The following is a 22,473-nucleotide window of genomic DNA, read 5'->3' as shown; positions in this document are numbered from 1 at the left end:
TGGCACGTGGGTACCTGCTTCTATAAACCAATGAGGAGATGGGAGAGGCAGGACTTGCAGTGCGATCTGCATCAGAAATAGAACTGACTTCTATTTTAGCCCTTTGCTATGCAGACGCTCGTTGGCGCGCCCATGCAGTGTGGGTGCAATAATTGAATAATATAGATTTCTAAATTCATTTTGGTGTAGTCAGCCTGTTAGTCGTGATAATGCTTTAAATCCATCACTGCAAATAACTGACAGTTTCGAAATCGAATACATGTGGATCACATTTTAGGGTTGAGGTATGATTCTGTGGAAGGCTTGGCAACAGAGTGCACCTGTTGCAGCAAGCCCAGGCACAACTGGAGGTGCGCTTATGGAGCGGGCACACCATAAATAAGCCTGTAGACTATATCAATAGGTTAAGGCTACAATATCCTTTCATTGTGTTTATATCAGTACAAAGCGGACGTTTGGGGGGCATCTCCTTTTCTGGAGACACAGGATAATCAAGTTTCAGTTATGACATCGCTTGTTTACAATATTAGTCAATATGCCTACTATGTCAAAAAGTGCGGGCAAAGAAGAAGAAAATGTGAGTAGGCCTAGGATAATGCTTTGTTCGTTCTTCATATTAATGTCGCTTCACATTTGTATAATTCTAAAGATGGATGATGAAAGCCTGAGATGAATATGTAGCCTACAGAATCAGTCATCGTGTCGGCTTACGGCTAGTTGACTACTTTAAGAATAGTTTAACAATGTAAATGGATCAAACAAATTTGTTTTAGATATGAGCTTGATTCAACATTTTTCATGTAAAGTGAATTGGCAAAAGGTGGAATTATTGCAAACCAAGTGACAGGGATGGGGTCTACTATCAAAACCCCACGTCTAAAAAGTTTTGTCATGATTGTCTCTGTCTTTGTAGGGGTTACAGGAAGCCCCAGAGAGGACATTCCCTGTATTCTTCAGAGGAAAACTAGGGGAGAAGGTTAGTGTGATAGTATGACATTCCAAATGATCTGAGATCCTCAATTTCTTTCAAATTAAATGTTACCTAATTATATCTTTTTAATTACTTCCTTCCCATTTCCAGTCCTAATTCCACAACCATTCCAACTGTAGTATCCATTGCCCTGACATTGAGGTTTGTTAAAACACAATCCACAGCTCCATCAGGAGACCCCCGGGTTTGACCTGTTGGACCCCAACATGAGAGTCATGGATGTTGGTTATAACTGCCTCCACGACAAACACCTGAAGAGTTTTTTCCGCCATCCGGAAAGGAAGAAGCGGCTGGTGAAGCAAGGCCTCATCACCTCAAATGAGAAGGCATGGCAAACCTCCTTTTTCTTTCCAAAATCTTAAAGTGACATTGGACAGGTGTAAGCAATATGATGGCTAGGTGAAATGTTTGCCATTTTGCTTAGTTTACACAAATCCAAATCTACAAGTGCATATGGTCATTGTTAGTGCAGGTTGTAAAAGAGAATGTGTTCTTAATGTCTTACCTGGTTAAATAAAGGCAAAATCAATCAATATTGGGGTAGGGGTTAGAGGTTGATTTGGGATTGGGTGTTTGTACACATGAACTTCCTCTAAAAATGGCTCTTTTGTGGCTCCTCCCTTTCAGGTGCTGTGTACGTGTAAAGAGTACAATCGATACAGTAGCTACATCAAGTCAGTTCAGTTGCTGTGGGAGAAGCAGTGCTGTGCCCAGCAGGTTAGAGTGGTCTACTTTCTAGATGCACAATTATAAAAACACAAAAGCTATATTGTAAGACACACCTTTCCATGCGTTTTATTTCAACTGTGTATGTAACTTGCTATCGCTCATGGATCGGGAAAGGGTTTTCTGATCACGTGACAACACCAGGAAAAACTTGTGGAAGGCAAGGGTGCAAATGAATCTCTCTCTCTCTCTGTCAGAAAATGCTTTTGAAACAGTTCCTAGTCTTGCAGCAGCAAGGGGAGGTTCCGTCCCACATCTCACTGACGGATATTAGAGAATGGCTCATTGCCAAGGGTAGAAACTACTTCAAGAACACGTGAGTGTTATTAGAATCTTTTACCCAAATTTGTTAAAAAAACATAAGCAAAGGTGGGGAATCACATTGACCTCCTATCTAGCAATAACTTAAGAAATAGATATGGTGGACAGTTTGAGTTGTAGAAAAATGAAGGTAAATCATGTTTTATGTTCCCTTGTATGTGAAGGTTTCAGAGTGAAATGGAAGAGGGGAAGAACCTTCACTTGGCTGAACTGGCTTGGGATGTGAAACGACGCCGCAGGCTTGAGGAGCTGGAAAGAGAAGTGTGCAGGGAGCTGCGCCTGGAGCGCCGAATCCGCTGGTCGGTGATTGGACAGGTAAGGATGGAACAGCGGCACTCCTAGGGCTGATATCAACTCATAGTTGTTTAAGCAGCAGTAGGACCTCAGTGTTTCTGTTGGTATCTTCATCCATTTGCCTCTCTCTCTCTCACCCGTCTCTCTTAGCCTGGTAGCCAGATGGGAGATTGGAGACCCCTGGGCATGGAGACACACACACCTCTGGTAATGGACTCTCCCTTCAAACACTCCACCTCCTCGATGGACACTCTTTCCAGTCAGATCTCGACTAAGAACCTCGAGGTTGCTAGGCTACATACTGCCAGACCACGTTATGCCAGACCACCAACTGAAAGACCTAGCAGTGACTCTGATCACTCTGGAACCTTGTCGACTGTGACGACTTGCTCACCACATTCAGCTAGCCCGTCAGTGGTAGGTCATTTTGGTCATGAACATGTTCCCAGCTTTCACTCTTTGGGGGCTGTAGACATATTACTGCTTCCCTGTCTCCCATCTCCTGGGAAATCCATATCCAAGTACAGTTGCAAGAAAAAGTATGTGAACCCTTTGGAATTACCTGGACTTCTGTGTAAATTGGTCATAAAATGTTATCTGATCTTCATCTAAGTCACAACAATAGACAAACACAGTCTGCTTAAACTAATAACACACAAATAATTTTACTTTTTCATGTCTTTATTGAACACACCGTGTAAACATTCACAGTGCAGGGTGGAAAAAGTACACTCAGCAAAAAAATAAACCTCCCTTTTTTAGGACCCTGTCTTTCAAAGATAATTCGTATAAATCCAAATAACTTCACAGATCTTCATTGTAAAGGTTATAAACACTGTTTCCCATGCTTGTTCAATGAACCATAAACAATGAATGAACATGCATTTGTGGAATGGTCGTTAAGACACTAACAGCTTACAGACGATAGGCAATTAAGGTCACAGTTATGAAAACTTAGGAAACTAAAGAGGCCTTTCTACTGACTCTGAAAAACACCAAAAGAAAAATGTCCAGGGTCCCTGCTCATTTGTGTGAACGTGCCTTAGGCATGCTGCAAGTAGGCATGAGGACTGCAGATGTGGCCAGGGCAATACATTGCAATGTCTGTACTGTGAGACGCCTAAGACAGCGCTACAGGGAGACAGGACGGACAGCTGATCGTCCTCGCAGTGGCAGACCTCGTGTAACAACACCTCCACAGGATTGGTACATCCAAACATCACACCTGCGGGACAGGTACAGGATGGCAACAACAACTGCCCGAGTTACACCAGGAACGCACAATCCCTCCATCAGTGCTCAGACTGTCCGCAATAGGCTGAGAGAGGCTGGACTGAGGGCTTGTAGGCCTGTTGTAAGGAAACCGGCAACAACGTCGCCAATGGGCACAAACCAACCATCGCTGGACCAGACAGGACTGTCAAAAAGTGCTCTTCACTGACGAGTCATGGTTTTGTTTCACCAGGGTTGATGGTCGGATTCGCGTTTATCGTCGAAGGAATGAGCGTTACACCGATGCCTGTACTCTGGAGCGGGATCGATTTGGAGGTGGAGGGTCTGTCATTGCCTTGGGCGGTGTGTCACTGCATTATCGGACTGAGCTTGTTGTTATTCCAGGCAGTGTCAACGCTGTGCGTTACAGGGAAGAAAACCTCCTCCCTCATGTGGTACTCTTCCTGCAGGCTTATCCTGACATGACCCTCCAGCATGACAATGCCACAAGCCATACTGCTCGTCCTGTGCGAGATTTCCTGCAAGACAGGAATGTCCGTGTTCTGCCATGGCCAGCGAAGAGCTCGTATCTCAATCCCATTGAGCACGTCTGGGACCTGTTGGATCGGCGGGTGAGGGCTAGGGCCATCCCCTCCAGAAATGTCCTGGAACTTGCAGGTGCCTTGGTGGAAAAGTGGGGTAACATCTCACAGCAAGAACTGGCAAATCTGGTGCAGTCCATGAGGAGGAGATGCACTGCAGTACTTAATGCAGCTGGTGGCCACACCAGATACTGACTGTTACTTTTGATTTTGAACCCCCCCTTTGTTCAGGGACACATTATTCAATTTCTGTTAGCCACATGTTCAGTTTATGTCTCAGTTGTTCAATCTTGTATGTTCATACAATTATTTACACATATATAATTTCATGAAATCAGAAGTACAATACAGCAAATGAAAGATAAACATCTTGTGAATCCAGCCATCATTTCCGATTTTTAAAATGTTTTACAGCGAAAACACTATGTATTCATATTAGCTCACCACAATAGCCAAACACACAACGCCATGTTTTCACCATGTTTCCACCGCATAGGTAGCTTTCACAAAACCCACAAATAGAGATAAAATTCATCACTAACCTTGAACAACTTCAACAGATGACAGTCTTATAACATCATGTTATACAATACATTTATGTTTTGTTCGAAAATGTGCATATTTGAGGTATAAATTGTAGTTTTACATTGCAGCCACCATCACAAATAGCACCAAACAGCCAGAATAATTACAGAGAGCAATGTGAAATACATAAATACTCATCATAAAACATTTATGAAAAATACATGTTGTACAGCAAATGAAAGATACACTGGTCCTTAATGCAACCGCTGTGTTAGATTTTTAAAAATAACTTTAGTACAACATACAGCATGCAATATTGTGAGACAGCGACCCTACAATGCTCCACCTTGTTGGAGCCAACATAAAATACAAAAATACGAAATAACATCATAAATATTGTCTTACTTTTGATGTTCTTCCATCAGAATGTTGTGCAAGGAGTCCTTGTTCCAGAATAAATCGTTGTTTTTTTTTTTAGAATGTCCATTTCTTCTGTCGAATTAGCAACTTTGGCTAGCCATGTGGAGCTCACGTGTCCAAGAAATGTTTGCGCCTGGAACGAAAAATTCTAAAAGTCCCAATAAACGTTGAATAAACTGGTCAAACTCGGTTGAAAAATCCTACTTTATGATGTTTTTCTCATATGTATCCAATAAAATCAGAGCCGGAGCATTTCGTCGTGTAAACCGAACGCATTTCAGAAGACAATGTGAGGTTCCCTTGTGCACAGCTGACTACTGACAAAAGAGCGGACCTGTTACTCCAAAAGCTCTCATTCGGCCTCACATCAAGCTAGACACCCATTCAACCTTCTACTGCCTGTTGACATCTAGTGGAAGGCGTATGAAGTGCATACAGATCCATAAATATAAGCCAGTTGAATAGGCAGGCCCTGACAGAGCCCCTTTTTCAGAATGTTCACTTCCTGTCTGGAAGTTTGCTGCCAAATGAGTTCTGTTTTACTCACAGATATAATTCAAACAGTTTTAGAAACTTCAGAGTGTTTTCTATCCAATAGTAATAATAATATGTATATTGTAGGATCTAGAACAGAGTACGAAGCCGTTTAATTTGGGCACGATTTTTCCCCAAAGTGAAAACAGCGCCCCCCCTATTAAGAAGAAGTTAAGTTTGCTGAAAATAAATATAGTTGACAGTGAGAGGACGTTTCTTTTTTTGCTGAGTTTATGTGAACCCTTGGTTTTAATAAATGGTTGACCCTACTTTGGCAGCAATAACCTCAACGTTTTCTGTAGTTGCAGATCAGACCTGCGCAACGGTCAGGAGGAATTTTATACCATTCCTCTTTACAAAACTGTTTCAGTTTAGCAATATTCTTGGGATGTCTGGTGTGAAGCTCTCTCTTGAGGCCCTGCCACGGCATCTCAATCGGGTTGAGGTCAGTACTCTGACTGGGCCACTACAGAAGGCATATTTTCTTCTGTTGTAGCCATTCTGTTGTTTATTTACTTCGGTGTTTTGGGTCGTTGTCCTGTTGCATCACCCAACATTTCTGTTGAGCTTCAATTGGAGAACAACCTTAAATTCTCCAACAAAATGTCTTGATTAACTTGGCAATACATTTTTCCATTGATGATAGCTAGCTGTCCAGACCCAGAGGCAGCAAAGCAGCTCCAAACCATGATATGATGCTCCCTTCACCATACTTTACAGTTGGGATGAGGTTTTGATATTGGTGTGCTGTGCTTTTGTTTTCTCCACACAGTGTTGTGTGTTCCTTTCAAACAACTCAATTTTAGTTTCATCTCTCCACAGAATATTTTGCCAGTAGCGCTGTGGAACATCCAGATGCTCTTTTGCAAACTTCAAACGTGCAGCAATGTTTTTATTTGGACAGTCGGTGGCTTCTTCCGTGGTGTCCTCCCATAAACACCATTCTTGTTTAGTGTTTTACGTATCGTAGACTCGTCAACAGAGATGTTAGGATGTTCCAGAGATTTCTTTAAGTCTTCAGCTAACACTCTAAGATTCTGCTTAACCTCATTGAGCATTCTGCGCTGTGCTCTTGCAGTCATCTTTGCAGGACGGCCACTCCTAGGGAGAGTAGGAACAGCGCTGAACTTTCTACATTTATCTACAGTTTGTGTAACCGTGGAGTGATGAACATCAAGGCTTTTAGAGATACTTTTGTAACCCTTTCCAGCTTTATGCAAGTCAACAATTCTTAATCTTGGGTCTTCTGAGATCTCTTTTGTTTGAGGCATGGTTCACATCAGACAATGCTTCTTGTGAATAGCAAACTCAAATTTTGTGATTTTTTTTAGGGCAGGCAGCTCTAACCAACATCTCCAATCTCGTCTCAATGATTGTACTCCAGGTTAGCTGACTCCAATTAGCTTTTGGAGAAGTCATTAGCCTCGGGGTTCACATACTTTTTTCAACTTACACTGAATGTTTAAATGATGTATTCAGTAGAGACAAGAGAAATACAATAATTTGTATTTTGTTTAAGCAGAATGTGTTAATCTGTTGTTGTGACTTAGATGAAGATTAAATCTAATTTTATGACCAATTCATGCAGAAATTCAGATAATTCCAATAGGGTTCATATACTTTGTCTTGCCACTGTATTTGGATGATATGATGTAATATGCGATTGCCACTTTGGTAAATGTAAAAAGTCTAGATGAGGAAGATGATTAAGTTGCAACAATGGAGACCACACATTTGATATAGAATAATTGCAACAACAAAAAATGAAAGGTATACTTGTTATATTTACTTTAAAAATATTTTGGATATGGATTAACATGTGTTTTGATTTCCAACATACTGTAAATCTTAATCAATTCCGTTGATGTACCTTTCTGTTTTCATTAATACAGATTACTGTTAGGGACTTGCTGCTCATGATTGGGCACATAACTAGCTCAGTATTGGAGGAGGTAAATAGCATCCTGATCCCTGCCTTGGTTGACCTTATAAGGCTGAGAGCTTCAGAAAGTGATGCAGAGAGTATGCTCTCCATCAGCAAAGACACCAACGAAGATTCAACCCAGGGCTCTGTCAGCTGTACCTCCCTACTCTCCAAAGTCAATGTGATCTGTCTCACTCAGAGTCCTGACAGTAAGTCCTCCCCAATCTCTATTGAAGAACCAGTCAAAACTTGTTGTAGCAGCAGTTCTCTGTCCAGTGAGGAACGAGCACACTCTTCCTCCAGTCAGATCTCTACTAAGAACCTCCTGGCTACTTGGCCACGTTCTACCAGGCCCCAATCTGCCAAACCGTCACCTGCTAAACCGTCACCTGCTAAACCGTCACCTGCTAAACCGTCACCTGCTAAACCGTCACCTGCTAAACCACCATCTGCTAAACCACCATCTGCTAAACCACCACCTACTAAACCACCACCTGCTAAACTACGATCTGCTAAACCACAATCTGCTAAACCACAATCTGCTAAACCACTACTTGCTAAATTACAATCTGCTAAACCACCTACTGCCACTGACTACTCTGGAACCTTATCTGCTGTGGTAGGTCGTGGGCATGTCATCCCTGTCAAACTGACCTTGGCCCCTTTCTCCTCCTTACTCTCCAGCAAAGAGACCAACACCAACCTCCCCTCCAGCAGCCGCCCCTCCTCGTGCTCTATCAAGCTTTTAGACAGAAGGAGTGACATTCCTTGCTCCCTGGCTGTGAGCTCTATTTCAACTGTTCCTGGACCTGACTCTAGCAGCAGCCCTATGCGGGAGAATCAATATGCTACTGAGGTCTCGTCGATCTGCCTCAGCCAAGATAGAAATGGCCAAGGAGGGAGTGTGACACCTCCAGCCCCTTTGGATGTTTCCCTCCCCTCCATTATTGAGCGGGCTGGCGGACTTGTATGTTCCGTCATCTCCCAGTCTTTAGCAATTGTGGAGGCGCAGACAAGTGTGAATGGTGAGAAGGGCTCTCCATCTCCCACCACAGTCTCCCATTCTCCTACAAGGGTGTTTGTCAGCCACTTAAGGAGTAGCCCACTAGGCGAGGACCTTGTAGATTCAACACTTGCGGATGTTATCTCTGTCCTGAAAATGGAGGGAATTTTTTCCTCCTCTCCGACTTTGGACGAGGAGCTGCTTGATCTCTCCTCCAGTTGTTCTTCATCATCCAGCAAAACACTGCAATGTGTGTCTGTTGGCCCTCTTGGCAGTGGGTCGGAGACGTCCTTCAAACTTCTTGGGGGTCGTACTCTGAGTATCGCCACCCCAACGGCCCATGTTATCACAGAGGACTTAGAAGTCTACAGTGATGAGATCATTGACGAAATCCTTATTATAATGAGGACCAAAAAAGATGATGACAGTGGAAGTGACGTCTCTGGTGCATCAACACCATGCAGCACACCAGCACCACAGAGCCGGTCCTGTTCTGCACTGAGGGGAGTGCTTCCCCATGACAGGAGGATACTCAGCACAACACTGCTTGGAATCCAGAACACACTAGACAGTGAGAACCTCTCAGGAGAGTGCTCCATCTCACCACAGGACAATGCCAGAGTCCTGGAGATGATAAAGTTGCTGCAGAGGCGCCTTGATGGGACACCCTCAGAGTCCTCCATCCATATCACAGATGTGGCTGCACGCTTGGGCTTTCCTCTCCCGGTATCTCTCCATGCTGTTCAGTCGTGTGTATTTGCCACTGACAAAGACCTGAAGGCAGAAAGAGTGAAGGGAGTCTTTGAAAGCCTGAGATCCCAGTTTATGAGCTACTCCATCAAGCCTGTGAGTAACATCATTACCAGGTCAACAACAAAGATGGCTGCCTCCAATCAGGTTAGTTTAGAGACACTCCAGGCAGCATCAGCAAAATCATCTGCTGTGGCTCAGAACCTTATTAGTTCGGTTTTATTTCAAGTTGCCAAGGTGTCCTGCTCTGATGACTTAGAGGGTCTGGGTGATCATCTCAGATGCCCCTCAACTTTGACCAGAGTTCTGACACCTTTGACCTCAGAGAAAGCTGCACTGACACCTGCTGTTCTGAAGATCAGAAGGGAGATGTGTAAGGAAGTGGCCACTGAACTCCAGAGTTTCTTGATCAAGGAATCCCTTACTGGCACCCAGACACCATCCAATGGACATGCTTGCACTTCTGCTTCTGCCCCAAGGGAAGCTGTGCGGGACATCCTGAGGAAAACCAAAGAGGAGGCTTCCAACAAAAGCCTGAATAATATTTTCTCTGTTAATTTGGATGAGCGGCTCACAGACTCCATTGCTGATGCCTTATATCCAAAGCTGCATGACACATTGGAGTCCAAGAGAGAGATGCAGGCTTCTTATTACAGCTCCCAGATCAGCTGCAGCCTCAGCCCCTTCGAAGTTGAGAGCAGCCTAGAGCTCCAGGAGTTCACTGACCCACTATCTGAGTCAGTATTGTGTCTCCTGGATAGGACATTTGGAGATAAAGCTCAGAACTTAAAGACAGGCGGGGGTGTTTTACAATATGTCACAGACCCAACCTATAACAAGCTTTTGATTGGACCCCACACCAACAATGTCAATGTGGTTGTACACACGATTGCAGTAGAGGAGTTGCCTGTTGAGGGTTGTATTGCGCAAAGTGAGGCCATTCATGGCCTTCACAAGAAGCAAGAGTTACCTTCCAGCACCAGTGACAGAGGGAATGAGACCCCGAGCCCTACTAATTGCCTGCTGGAGGGTATAGTGGGCAAACTGATACGGAAGATGCTATTTCAGGGCCTTGACATCCCTGAGGTACCCATGAACGACAGCCGCTCTGAGAGCTTTAAGCCACAGTATGAACTGGTTGCGAAGCTTTGTCCTCTGATGGTAAGGACAATCATGGCTACAACCATAGCCAATCAACCACCTACTATTCAAGAAGCAGTGATGTCTTCCGAGAACATCCATGTGAAAGAGCTGTGTGAGGCAGGTATCAAACCTCTCAAAGAGAACCATGTACCCGATGACTCTGAGACAAACATCATGGTCAGAAGGGCTTTGAGTGAAATTGAATCCTGTATGATTGAGACCTCCGCCAACGACTCTCCCAGTCTACATTCCACACCAGAGGTGGTTGTAGACCTGATCACCAAGCTGCTTCATGGGTATGAGCTTGACTCAGAGGACTTTGCATCACCTGTGTCATCCCCAACCACCACTCTCTCTGATGTGGCAATGGACATGGTGGTTTCTGTCCTTCGGGACATGTCCGATTCCCCAGACGTTACCTCAGCATTGGAAATGACCAAGGATCTCAAGACGCCGTACTCCCGCCCCTCAAGTGCAAGGATTGTAAGTGCCCTCTGCAGAGAGCTGGAGGAGCACGTAGGCTCTCCTGATGCTCTGAGGCGAGCTTTGAGGCGCGGCAGTGGGGAGATTACAACAGCCATTGCGAGTGCAGTCACCAGGGAAGTCAACCGTCTGGGTTCAATCGTACCCAAAGTCTCTGTCCGGCCGCTCTCCTCAGACATCTGCCTAAGGACAGACCAGGACAAGGTCACGGTTAAGAGCCGATGTGGCTCGGCTGAGGTGAAGGCATCCCAACCGGTGTATATTATTGTTCACGTAGAGGCGGTGATGGATATCATTGTCCGGCTGCGCGCTCTGATTGTTCCTCGGACCCAGGATAAACTGGCCAGCTGGACCCTAGTTGAGGATGTGACCAACAAGCTGTCCAGTGCTCTGTGGGTGAGGGTGACTAACAGGTGGAGGGAAGCAAATGTCTGCCTGAAGGCAACAGACATCTTTCAGTTGGTGCTGTCTGTGCATAGAAAGTTGATGCAACACTATGGCACAGAGGAAGCCCTACAGAAGATACTGTGCCACAAGGCACCCAAGCTGCACAAGGACATTGTCTGTCTTGTCACGAACGGAATTATGGATGCACCATCCAAACTTCAAGGCACCAAACATCTGGAATCTACACTCAACTTGAAAGAATTGACAGCCTTGTTTAATGAAATGACAACCCGTCAATCTTTGAATAAGAAAGCTGAGCAGAGCAGCATCAAGACTGAGATTGAACAGCCGGAGTGGTCCACTGTGGATCAAGTGACATCCGGTTCCAGCAGCTTCATTAGGGAGCTTATATTAGAAGAAGTCCTGATGAAGCTTGTCAAGAAGATATGCCGTATGCCAAAAAGGACCAACAAACATCAGCGCATCCAGATCAGTGATCTGGTGACTGAGCTGATCCGATTGTTCGATGATGAGGTGGCCAAATATCTGATTGAGGAAATGGGAAGCCAGCAAAAAAGTTTCAATTCTAAGATGACATCGAAGCTGGCAGATGCCATCTACACTGACCTTGGGAAGGTCAAGCCTTTGAAACGCTCCTTGAAAATTGACGATTTATTTGAGGATCAGGAGATGCTTTCCATTGTCTCTGACATTGTTTCCCACAAGCTACTGGCCATCTTGAAACCCTCAGTGCCCAACCCATATGACCACGAGACCTCAGACCTTGAAGACTCATGCAGGGATGATGTGGAGGATGCGGAATCTGAGGGGGTGCATTATGCCACCGGCAGAAAGGTAAGACAAGCTCAGATTACTCTTGAATGGTCATTGGTTGTGCTTTTTGATATCGGCACCAGTAAATATAGTTGTATAATTATAGGAATATGTAAAGGAAGTGAAATTGATGTTTAATTGTGCATCTTTGAATTCTGATCACAGTCCAAGATGAGCATTGTCCTTAAAGACACTACAGACCAGCCAGAGATGTACATTGCTGTGGATTCTCCACCTATGAGTGAGTGTTCCTGGGGGGAAATGTTCTTATGGGACAATTATATATAAAGAAGTATAAAGAAGTAATAAATTATTGTTTTATCAGACAATTGTCCATCTGAAATTCTTACATATTTTCATCTTCTTGCCAGTTAAATTATCCAAGATGAGGAAAGGCATCCGGGGCTTCTTCTGGGGAGTCCAGAAGGCCTGGAAACGCTTGGTCACCTGCAAGTCCTCTGGGTCCTCTGATGGATAGCCTGGATGACGTGCAGCCCATGTCAGTTGCTTTTGCCAGGCTACATCTGAGGAGAACACCACAACTGGCCTCAATACAACATTTTTATTTTTGTTGTTCATTTCTGTTTTCATTTTGAGTCCCCTAATGCTGCTCTATTTGAACCAGGCTGTCAGTGGACTAGCTTACCATTAGTTTATACTCCTTAAGGAAGATCCACTATAGGCTACTCAACACCAAAATTCCATCTGGGTCTTTTGATCCCTTATTAGCTCCCACTCCTGTAACTAGGAATGTGAGCTTCTAAATGTCATTCAGACATCTACAGCTTCTCCTGTGATCAGGAAGATAAGCTAAGAAGCCCAACCAATTTAGATGTGATGCCATCTCCCTATTGTAATCATTGATCCACGTCCATTGCAGCCTCTGAATTTGATGTAGATATTTAGCCTAAATTAAAGAATTACAAGGAGGGTAGGCCGACAGCAGCTTCTACTCTTCCGATTAGGAAAGTGGTGCTAAACTTTTTGGGATTTGAGGAACTATGTATTTTATTTTTCAATCACTTAAATACTTTTTAATGGATGTTTTAATAAACCATTTGTATTGCAGATTTTGATTAATATTGTATCTTTCATAATTGTTCATTTTAATTTAGGTATTCATTTCATGACATGGGACTAAAGCGTAGTTGATACCCTACATACGTACACAAGAAATAACTACAAGCAGCTACACAAAAAACACTCTACACAAGAACGCAGGATCAGCATTTTGTGAAGCGTTCTTGTGTTACACACGAAGGGTATGAACTAGGCTTAGTCATTTTATGACTTCTATAAGGATATATAATGGTATCCATAGTGCAGTATTAAGATATTCATTATGGAGCTTTATATTATAGTAGAAATAATGTCAATGAATAAAAGTGAATTGATGTATGTCAACTTGATGGCAATATTTGCTTGCTCAACAAAAGCTATATTGGTGTTAGAAGGTCTGAAGTTGCATGACATTCACGTATTTATTTAATTGGCACGGCCTTGAAAGAGGTAGAAAAGGCCTCAAGATGGAGACAAATATATTCTATCAGAAAATCGAATCAATGTATTTATCACATGCGCTGAGTAGAACAGGTGAAATGCGTACTTACATCTTCCTCTAACTCTGCCTTGGCAGAGAAGGGCTTGATGAATCATATACAGTATATTGAATTCAGAGTTTCTAGTGTGAAATACAACATTGCTGTCTGCCAAATTAATTAGCAGTATTAAAGCAGTGAGTGTACAAAACATGAGTGCTCTTCCCATGACATAGATGGACCAGGTGAATCCAGGTGAAAGCTATGATCCCTTATTGATGTCACAGTGTAGATGAAGAGGAGGAGACAGGTTAGTGAAGGATTTTTAAGCCTTGAGACTATTGAGACATAGATTGTGTATGTGTGCCATTCAAAGGGTGAATGGGCAAGACAAAGTATTGAAGTGCCTTTGAACGGGGTATGGTAGTAGGTGCCAGGCACACCGATTTGAGTTTGTCAAGAACTGCAACGCTGCTGGGTATTTGACGCTCAACATTGTCCCGTGTGTATCAAGAATGGTCCCAGTGGAATGCTTTTGAGACTTTGTAGAGTCCCTGCTCCGACGAATTGAGGCTGACTGATCTGAGGGGGAAAAAGGGTGCAACTAAATATTAGGAAGGTGTTCCTGATGTTTTGTGCACTCAGTGTATATACTTCAGGTTGTATATATTTGAAGTTACAGGAGCATGTGAGTCTTACGGCCAGCTGCCATATTCTTGCATGTATTCTGCATCCGGAACAGTGAAGCCTGGCACATGAGTTTAGTATGATGTGACATATGATATTTATTCACCACATGTTAATGTGACTACTCTATGTTTGCCTAACTTGGGGAGACAAAGAAGGTAATACTTACTTTCAGAAGAGGACTTAGACATATTGAAAAAGAGGACTTTATCATGGCCCATTCATCCTAGCAGGGAAGCCCCTCTCTCAGAGGCTGAGGCGAAGAGAAGCAGTCGTAAGCCCACTCCATGTGAGTGGCTTTACTCTTAACCTCAGGCACAGTGGAACGGGGGAAACTCATCTGTATAATTGTGTTGAGGAGATCCAGACTGCATTTCAAATTACACCCTATTCACTATACAATGCATTACTTTTGACCAGGGCCCATAGGGGTCTAGTCAAAAGTAGTGCACTGTATAGAGTGCCATTTAGGATGCAGATCCAGACTCAGCTTTAATAAAGGGATTAGGTCTGCTAGCCAGTGTTCCGTCTCTCTCTCCCTAAACTTGATCTCCATTATAAAAAGCATCTAGACATGATCTCACATTTCTTTTAGACTAATATTTAGTTTTCAACAGACCAGATTTGTATGAACATTAGTCTCTCTCCGACATTTGCAACATTGTTTCAAATATTCAAATTCGATCTCCAACTGTCCCATAGTAATAAACGTGTAGGGGTCGGGAATCGGAACGAGAAAGAGAGATGCCAGGCAGCGTTTCTCAGCCAGTCAAAATCCTGAATCAGCTGGCATAATTTTTATGGATTTATACAAACAAATGTCAATTGAAAAAAGGTAAAACGAAACGAAGGGCAGCTAGTTTGCTGTCTTTCCAGCTCCAGTTTGGAGTTATAGTGTTAGCTGTGTTGTTGGTTAGCTCCTCTGAACAGTAGTGTCCTAACAAGAGAGCACATTTTTTATGCAGGGTGAAATCGTACCTGATTAGCTCATTGTTATTGATGTATTCTCGAAGCCGGTGTTTGGAGGATATTGTCACGCCTGCTCCCACTCCCCCTCCACGCCAGGCTACCCGTCTGTACATGCACCTGTCACCATCACTACGCGCAGCAGCGCTCATTGGACTCACATGGACTCCATCACGTGGTTGACCCTGTATGTCTATCTGTTCCTCGTGGTGTTCCCTGTGTACGCATTACGTGGTGTTGTGTGTTCATGTCCAGACGCTGTTCCTGTTCTGTTTAATGTCTTTCAGTTATTAAACCTTCACTCCCTGTACCTGTATTGGCACTTCGTCTCAGGCCTATAAACACCCGTGCCAATATATCCAAACACCAGCTTCTCCAGCATTATCACTTAAATATCCACAGCCCTTGGAGGCTGGAAAGTCCCACCTAAAATGTAATTTGCTCATCAGAGGGCCCGTTACGGCTTGCTTCTGTGAACGCTGCGTGTAACACATTCGGTATCAGGAAAAATAAATAGCAAGGTCTGCTAACTTTCTTTAATTATGTTTAATTACCGCAAACAATGAATGGCAAATGCAATTTTCGTATATACGGGTTCACTGTATCTCCGCGCAGGGTAGATCAGAGAACTGGCAGGAAGTACGTAAACAGCTGTTCTTATACCGTTATTTATTTTCATGAAATTTCTCATTTTTATGCAAAACAAAAATAAAAAGCATCGGTGGGGTTTTAGATTCCCCCTTTTGACACCCCCCAGGGTGTCATCACAACAACATGATTACAGACAGAATATATATTTAAAAAAATTAAACCCTCTGGTCTCTCCCTCTATACATCTTGTACCAGGTGGGCTCCTTGCCACCCGGGAACTTCAAACCTTCACATCAGGGAGGACAAATGTAATGACCTGGATAAAAAGTATATTGATTATTTTTATTATTATTAATTTTTATTATACGACCACTTCACCCACAGCAAACCAAGGGTCATCCTCAGTCAGACCCATCTTTCTCCTGTAGTTTGACTCAGTATCAGCATCTCCATCCGGAGCATCAAAGGCATCATACCAGCATCCTTCGCTACATCTGTAACAGATTTCTTTAGACAAGGTATGATGCAAGCAGCACAACACATTAACATAAGAAATACAACCCTTTATCTCCACATAACTTTTCCAACCCGCTCAGAGCTTTTGAATTGCTCCCATCCGGACTGGTATTGTTAGGAATAAACGTGCAACATTGTTCTCCAAACATTGTACAAACACCTCCCTGGTTGGCCAGAATCATGTCTAGTGCTAGCCTATTCTGTCTAGCAGTTCGAGAGGTGGCATCCAATTGTTCAGCCATCCCCTTAAGTGCGGTGTGAGTTGATCTAGGCAGTTTGCTTAGCATCAACAATAGCTGGGCCAATAATGGGCAACAAATGCCACAGACCATCATTTCTGTTTAACGCCTAGAATTCGTGGGGGACCCCTACAGGGAACCCCAACAGGTTGGTGTGGATGTTATCTGTACCCTCGGACCAAGGAGCGTCACGTTTCTGCCGTCTCCTGGGTTGGTCCCGCGCCTCTGTGTCATGTGTAGCTTCCAGGAGTTGGTTAGCTGTAACCTCAATAGTAGTCAATGGTGTTATCAGACTGGCCAAAGCACATGTGCCCTGCCAGTCTTCTTTCAAAATGGAGGTCAACCGCCTGACAGGTCCACACATCCACCATACATCAGCAACACCTCTATAGTTTGGTTCAGCCCTTCAACGGGCCAGGTGGCATTAATAGTGACATTAGTGATGCAGTAGGGAGCCTCCCATAGTCTATACCCCTACCTGTACCAGTGATACAGCTGTAATATCCCCCATATGCCCCAACTCCCCACGGTGCCTTCTGGGGGGGACTTCTGGGAACACAAGACTCAGAGCTTTACACAGGGTCGAATTTAGCTTGTTATGGTAAAAACCCTCCAATATGCACATCCAACCTCCCCACTGCTTAGGGCAAATGGGTGAGTAGCCAGAACAGGTCTAGCATGTCCACAGATCACACAGTCTTTTCTATTAAGTGTTTTGTGCGGTGTATCTCATATAGGCTAACCACATGTTCTCCCTACCCTCATATCCAGTTTCAGTCCCCAATTGGTCACTGTCTGATATATCCTTTACATTTATTACCTGTACCGGATTGGAGAGCTTAGGTGATGATGTGGCACCCGGTCTTGAAGTGGTGGAGGAGTTCGGCTGAACCTGGCCTGTTGGAACTGGTGGTGGTTTTGGCAGTACTGTGACGGTAACCATCCCCATCGTATCCGGCCCGTTTCTTTCCAATCCCAGGGTATAGGTACCTGCATCGGAGAGCTTAATAGACTTGGTGGTTAGTAGGATTTCATCACCTTTACAAACATCAGTCTGCCGCTCACTCCTTCCCCAGATAATGGGAAACCTGTCTACTTTTGTCGGGTTCCCTATGCTGTACGGGTCACCCCTTCTCCATTCCCAATAAGCACACCCATGCCCATTACACAGGTACACTGGCACACTCCTATACACAGGTGTTAAAACCAAACATTTTGGCTCAATTCTCCTGGTTCCACAAATATCTCAATTTCTTCCCTGCTTATCCAGATTAAGTGATCCTTCATGCTTGGTTAATACAAAATCCTCATCGTCTAAACTATGGGTCAGGTTTCCCTCTTTAGCCTTCTCGGGGGCTCATGGTGTATCAGGAATATGGCTCCCACAAATCAGACAGCACAGAACAAGCAATACTCCTCTAAAGCCCCACCCTCTCCCAGAGAACACATCATCAGCCAGTGGCCAAGCCACACTTCCACTTCTATGAACGCTCACGGCGGGGAAAGGTCGGGTATCAGGAAATCTTCCGTAGAGAGTTGGCCCCCAGTACCCTGTTGGTTCTGGTTCTGCTCCTACCCCTGTGATTGTTCGGCAGTGTCAGTGTGCCCTACCCTAATACAATGTGTGATATGCCCCCCAGGTAGCTCTTTCAGTTATCCTCACTGCGAATGCAGTCACCAGGAGTGCTTGGTATGACTTCTCCCTCCGTGGCTGCTTCCAATCCTTTTTCTTTAGTGATTGGACCCAGACCCAGTCCCCTGGCCCATTTATGTGGGTAATCTCCTCCTGTAGAGCATAAAATCTTGGACATACGGGTTTGGTTAATTAACAGTTTTTTAATGTGTTCTGCTAGAACCTCTGTCATTCTATCTGTTCTATCTGATTAGCTAGAATGTCATCCATTATTATCCTAGTCAACCATCTCCAGAAATGTTTAACTAATAGGCCACACCACAACGTGTCCTATTCCATCCCCCTTTTGATACATGGCTCCGCCCTTGTATCAATACTGGCACAAATCTAACAATTCTATGTCAAGTGTCTTATCTACTTTAAGAGTTATCAGTGCTGCTCCTTAGTTCCTGAAACCAACCAAGTCTTCATTGTGTTCTCAAGCCCATATGCTTAAACTGTCCAATGGCGCCCTCTAGTGACTTTTCACCTTCACTATCTATCAAATTACCTTAAACTCAGACGCCAAGGCCCTTATATTCTCCATTTTAAGTGGCTTTTCAAGGAGGTTGATCAGACAACCCTAAAAAGTCACTTTGGAAATCATACCCCCCCTTTGTGTGTTTATCCCTTTAAGATATTTTTCGCTGGGAAATTTAGAAATCCCCCTCTAGCCCAAACGTTTACTACAAACAAAACCTAGTAGTTATAACTGTCCCTTTAACATTAGCTATCATAAACTTTTACGATTAAACTATTCTGACCTTCCTATTTTTATAGTAAAATACAGTCCAGTAAACGCCAACAATCCGTGATGGCCACCTAGCATTTTTGTTGCTAGTTTTTAGCATCTTTTTAGACTACCCTGACGATATCCAGCTACTTTTAAAATTCTAAATTGGAACTTTTAACAACTTCTGAAAAGTGGCTCAAAGCTATAATGCACGCATTTTGCATAACGTTATTGTGTATCCCAAATACTGTCGCAGTTTTTGGGATACACAATAACTCTTATTCCTGCCTCTAGGCAAAAACATACCCCTTACTCCAAATGAGTTTTGCACCAAAACTATCGTAAAAGTAAAATCAACTTTTCAACTTTCTCCACTCCCAACTTTTTCAAACCCCATGTACCTCACTAAATGTATATCACAAGAATGTATTTTAGTCTCTCGGTACCAAGCCTGAGATACTAACCCGAGTCTCCCGCGCCGCAGTCAAAAAATGCTTCTCCGTCACAGCCAACCCTATCTGCGCCTCCCTATCTTGCCTTCTCCATAGCATCTGCAAGTTAACCCCTTCGTAACTCTCCCTCTCTTTTTCTGGCTTCAGACAACCACACTCTAGCCGTGTCTAGCCTCTCTACCGTCTGCTGTATCAACTTTATCATTCATTGTAATCTTTCTACATCCATACTCTCAAACTCGTACATTCCTCTCTATCCTGGGCATTAGATTCACCCAAACATTCCACCGGGTTCCCCGTCGACTGGGAGCCCCTCCTTCCACTCTCTATCACTCCTCTCCTTACCATTATCCCTCTCTAGAACAGATTTCAACTTCCTCAAAAACCTTTCTATTTCTGGAGACATTATATATCCCGTGCGTATACTCGCGTATGTGTGTAAATTAATTGAAATGATCAACCTAATGTTATATCTTTATTTTAAATTATCAACCTAAATCTACCTTTTTAATAAACTCAATTATGCAATGTGGATCCCCTAGGAATATACAGTCTCCATCTGAAATATTCTACGTACTTTCATTCGCTAGGCAAATTATCCCATATGAACTGTGTCCCTGACACTTCCTTTTAAAACATTCAATCTTGGTATTAGTACGCCGACTAAATACCCAATGCACCACAATTACATGTATTCCCTGAGAACTGGTGGCTCTTTTCTCTCCCTCATCTGCCTCACAGCACCTAATGAACACACACTCCAGAGCCCAACTATGAGAATAATCAATATGTGAACCTATTACTCCACTAGAGCACAGTGGCTCTAAATTGCTTTCTGCTTCAGCGGGTAAGCATTAGAAAGCTGATGTCTCCTTCATGTCTGGAAAGCATGAATAAACATGATTTAAGGAAGGAAATTAATATTATGTAATATGACTCTAATGACCAGAAGGAATGTATTGAATTAAGCTGCCTATTGTATATAAGCGGACAAAAATTATACTATGGCATTATTCATTGTCGGGTAAAGTCAGTGATATGAGATATGGTATGTTTATTGAGGCAAGTAGAAAATGGGAAGAAAGGGGCTTAAAGTCAGACTTAAGAACATCCAAGAGTTGTGCATCAGGCAAGTGCATTACCTAAGTCAGACTTAAGAACATCCAACAGTTGTGCATCAGGCAAGTGCATTACCTAAGTCAGACTTTTATGTGGAAAGCCCCCTGATGATCTTTCTTTGAAGTCATGTTATTATAATCTTTGAAGTTTATTATTCAAAAAGTGATAGCATCATTGTTGACCGGACCTAAGGAGGATGGTAAAAGAGAAATGGTGTCTACTCTGTGTGAAAATAAATCACCCTACAGCTTTTTCTTGTATATTCTTCTCAGTGCTGAGACTAAATAATCATAGGCCATAAGGCTGCCTGTTAATCCGTCATCTCTGTACTCTTTTCTTCAAGTCATCCTGGCCAGGGACGGCACTGGGGTAGGCAGGTCAATGACTTGTCTATCTCAAATCAAAAAGATTAAAGAACCAGTGCTGCTGTAGGGGATCACACATCATTTGAGGCCCTTAGACTGAAATCAGACATAAAAAATTAACCGTGGTAAATATCTGAGTACTTCAGAATAATTTATCACTTGCCTTCTGATTTGATGTACCATTTAATGGGCACACTATCTGACAGACTCCCACAGCAGTGGGCTCTAAATGGTAATATAGTGTTACTAACTGTGTTACAGTAGTTTAGAACAGTAAAGTACATCATCTAAATGACCCTAAAATCCTATCAGCCTTTTTCTTAACCTTTGTCTTTTCCTTTATATATTCAATTATGATGTAATTATGTCAAATAAAACAATATGTCTCACAGCAAATGACTATCACACTTCTGCTGATGCAGTGAAAAGGATTTGTCTGAAATGTTATCAATAGATTCCCCAACTTTCTGAAAACCGTCCCTGTGATGATGTATGAATAAACAACAATGAAGCCCTTTCAATCTGATATTTCTATCAGGGTGGGATTCAATTTGAAATTGAGATCAAATGGGAAGATTTGACATGAATGCTCCAATAGAGCCATACTCACAGGTTGCAATTGAGCATCCGAAATTGCACCCTATTCCCTATATTGTGCACTACCTTTGACCAGGGTAGAGCACTAAACAGGGAATATGGTGCCATTTGGGACGTAACCAAAGATAAGACAGTTTGAGTTATGCACAAATGTCCCAATAAACAACCCAGTGAGTTATGAGAGACTCAATCACTCGATAACAGTGCCACTGATGACAATTTGGAAACTTCCTGTCAGTGCCAGACAGACATTTTAACTGCAGTAGCAGGCCTTGCTGAACTCATTGTCAACAGCGAGAGAGAGAGAGAGAGAGAGAGAGAGAGAGAGAGAGAGAGAGAGAGAGAGAGAGAGAGAGAGAGAGAGAGAGAGAGAGAGAGAGAGAGAGAAATGAACAGGACAAAAACAAACCAAGTTAAACTGGAAAGGGGCACTGATAAGGCTTTGAAATGTTTTAGAAAGGATTTTGCCTCAAAATTATTCTGAACAGACATTCTTTCATTTCAGTCAGAGGTAGTCTTGACTGAATTCCATCTTAAAATGAGGGAAAAAGAAGACCCAAGTGTGCCCCGTCCTAAATAGCAATACAACTATATCAAGTCGGGATCAAGTTGGGGTAAGTAAGCATTTCACTGTAAGGTCTACTACACCTGTTGTATTCAGCGCATGTGACAAATGACATTTTATTTTATTTTATTTGATGACACCTGACATTGTGATGTGACCACTGTGCTAAAAAATAAATACATAAATATCCTGTAGAAAAATAGTTTGTATTTACAACCACTGGGAAATCATTCTGTACTGTGTGAATCGTTTGTGTTTCCACAAGTTTCTTAAGTATTTAAGTT

General features: G+C 43.1%; 1 protein-coding gene across 1 annotated transcript; it reads left to right on the top strand.

Moving 5' to 3' along the window:
- The first annotated feature begins 852 nt into the window (after nt 1-852).
- LOC139530188 (uncharacterized) lies at nt 853-13,547 on the top strand. The gene is made up of 9 exons (XM_071326361.1): nt 853-976; nt 1,156-1,317; nt 1,619-1,708; nt 1,915-2,033; nt 2,203-2,353; nt 2,483-2,749; nt 7,518-12,170; nt 12,315-12,390; nt 12,521-13,547. The coding sequence occupies exons 2-9, from the start codon at nt 1,198-1,200 to the stop codon at nt 12,625-12,627; spliced, it is 5,583 nt and encodes a 1,860-aa protein (XP_071182462.1). The 5' UTR covers nt 853-976; nt 1,156-1,197; the 3' UTR covers nt 12,628-13,547.
- Nucleotides 13,548-22,473: the final 8,926 nt, after the last annotated feature.

This window comes from Salvelinus alpinus, chromosome 9 (assembly GCF_045679555.1).
Source record: "Salvelinus alpinus chromosome 9, SLU_Salpinus.1, whole genome shotgun sequence".
NCBI lineage: Eukaryota > Metazoa > Chordata > Actinopteri > Salmoniformes > Salmonidae > Salvelinus > Salvelinus alpinus.
Note: the sequence above shows the minus strand (reverse complement) of the source record. Positions and strands in the feature narration are given on the sequence as shown.

Excerpts from the sequence above, each read along its gene's own strand:
- LOC139530188 (XM_071326361.1), top strand. The coding sequence starts at position 1,198 with ATGAGAGTCATGGATGTTGGTTATAACTGCCTCCACGACAAACACCTG. Across the intron at positions 1,318-1,618 it reads TCATCACCTCAAATGAGAAG|GTGCTGTGTACGTGTAAAGA; the intron begins GCATGGCAAACC and ends CCTCCCTTTCAG. Across the intron at positions 2,750-7,517 it reads ATTCAGCTAGCCCGTCAGTG|ATTACTGTTAGGGACTTGCT; the intron begins GTAGGTCATTTT and ends TCATTAATACAG.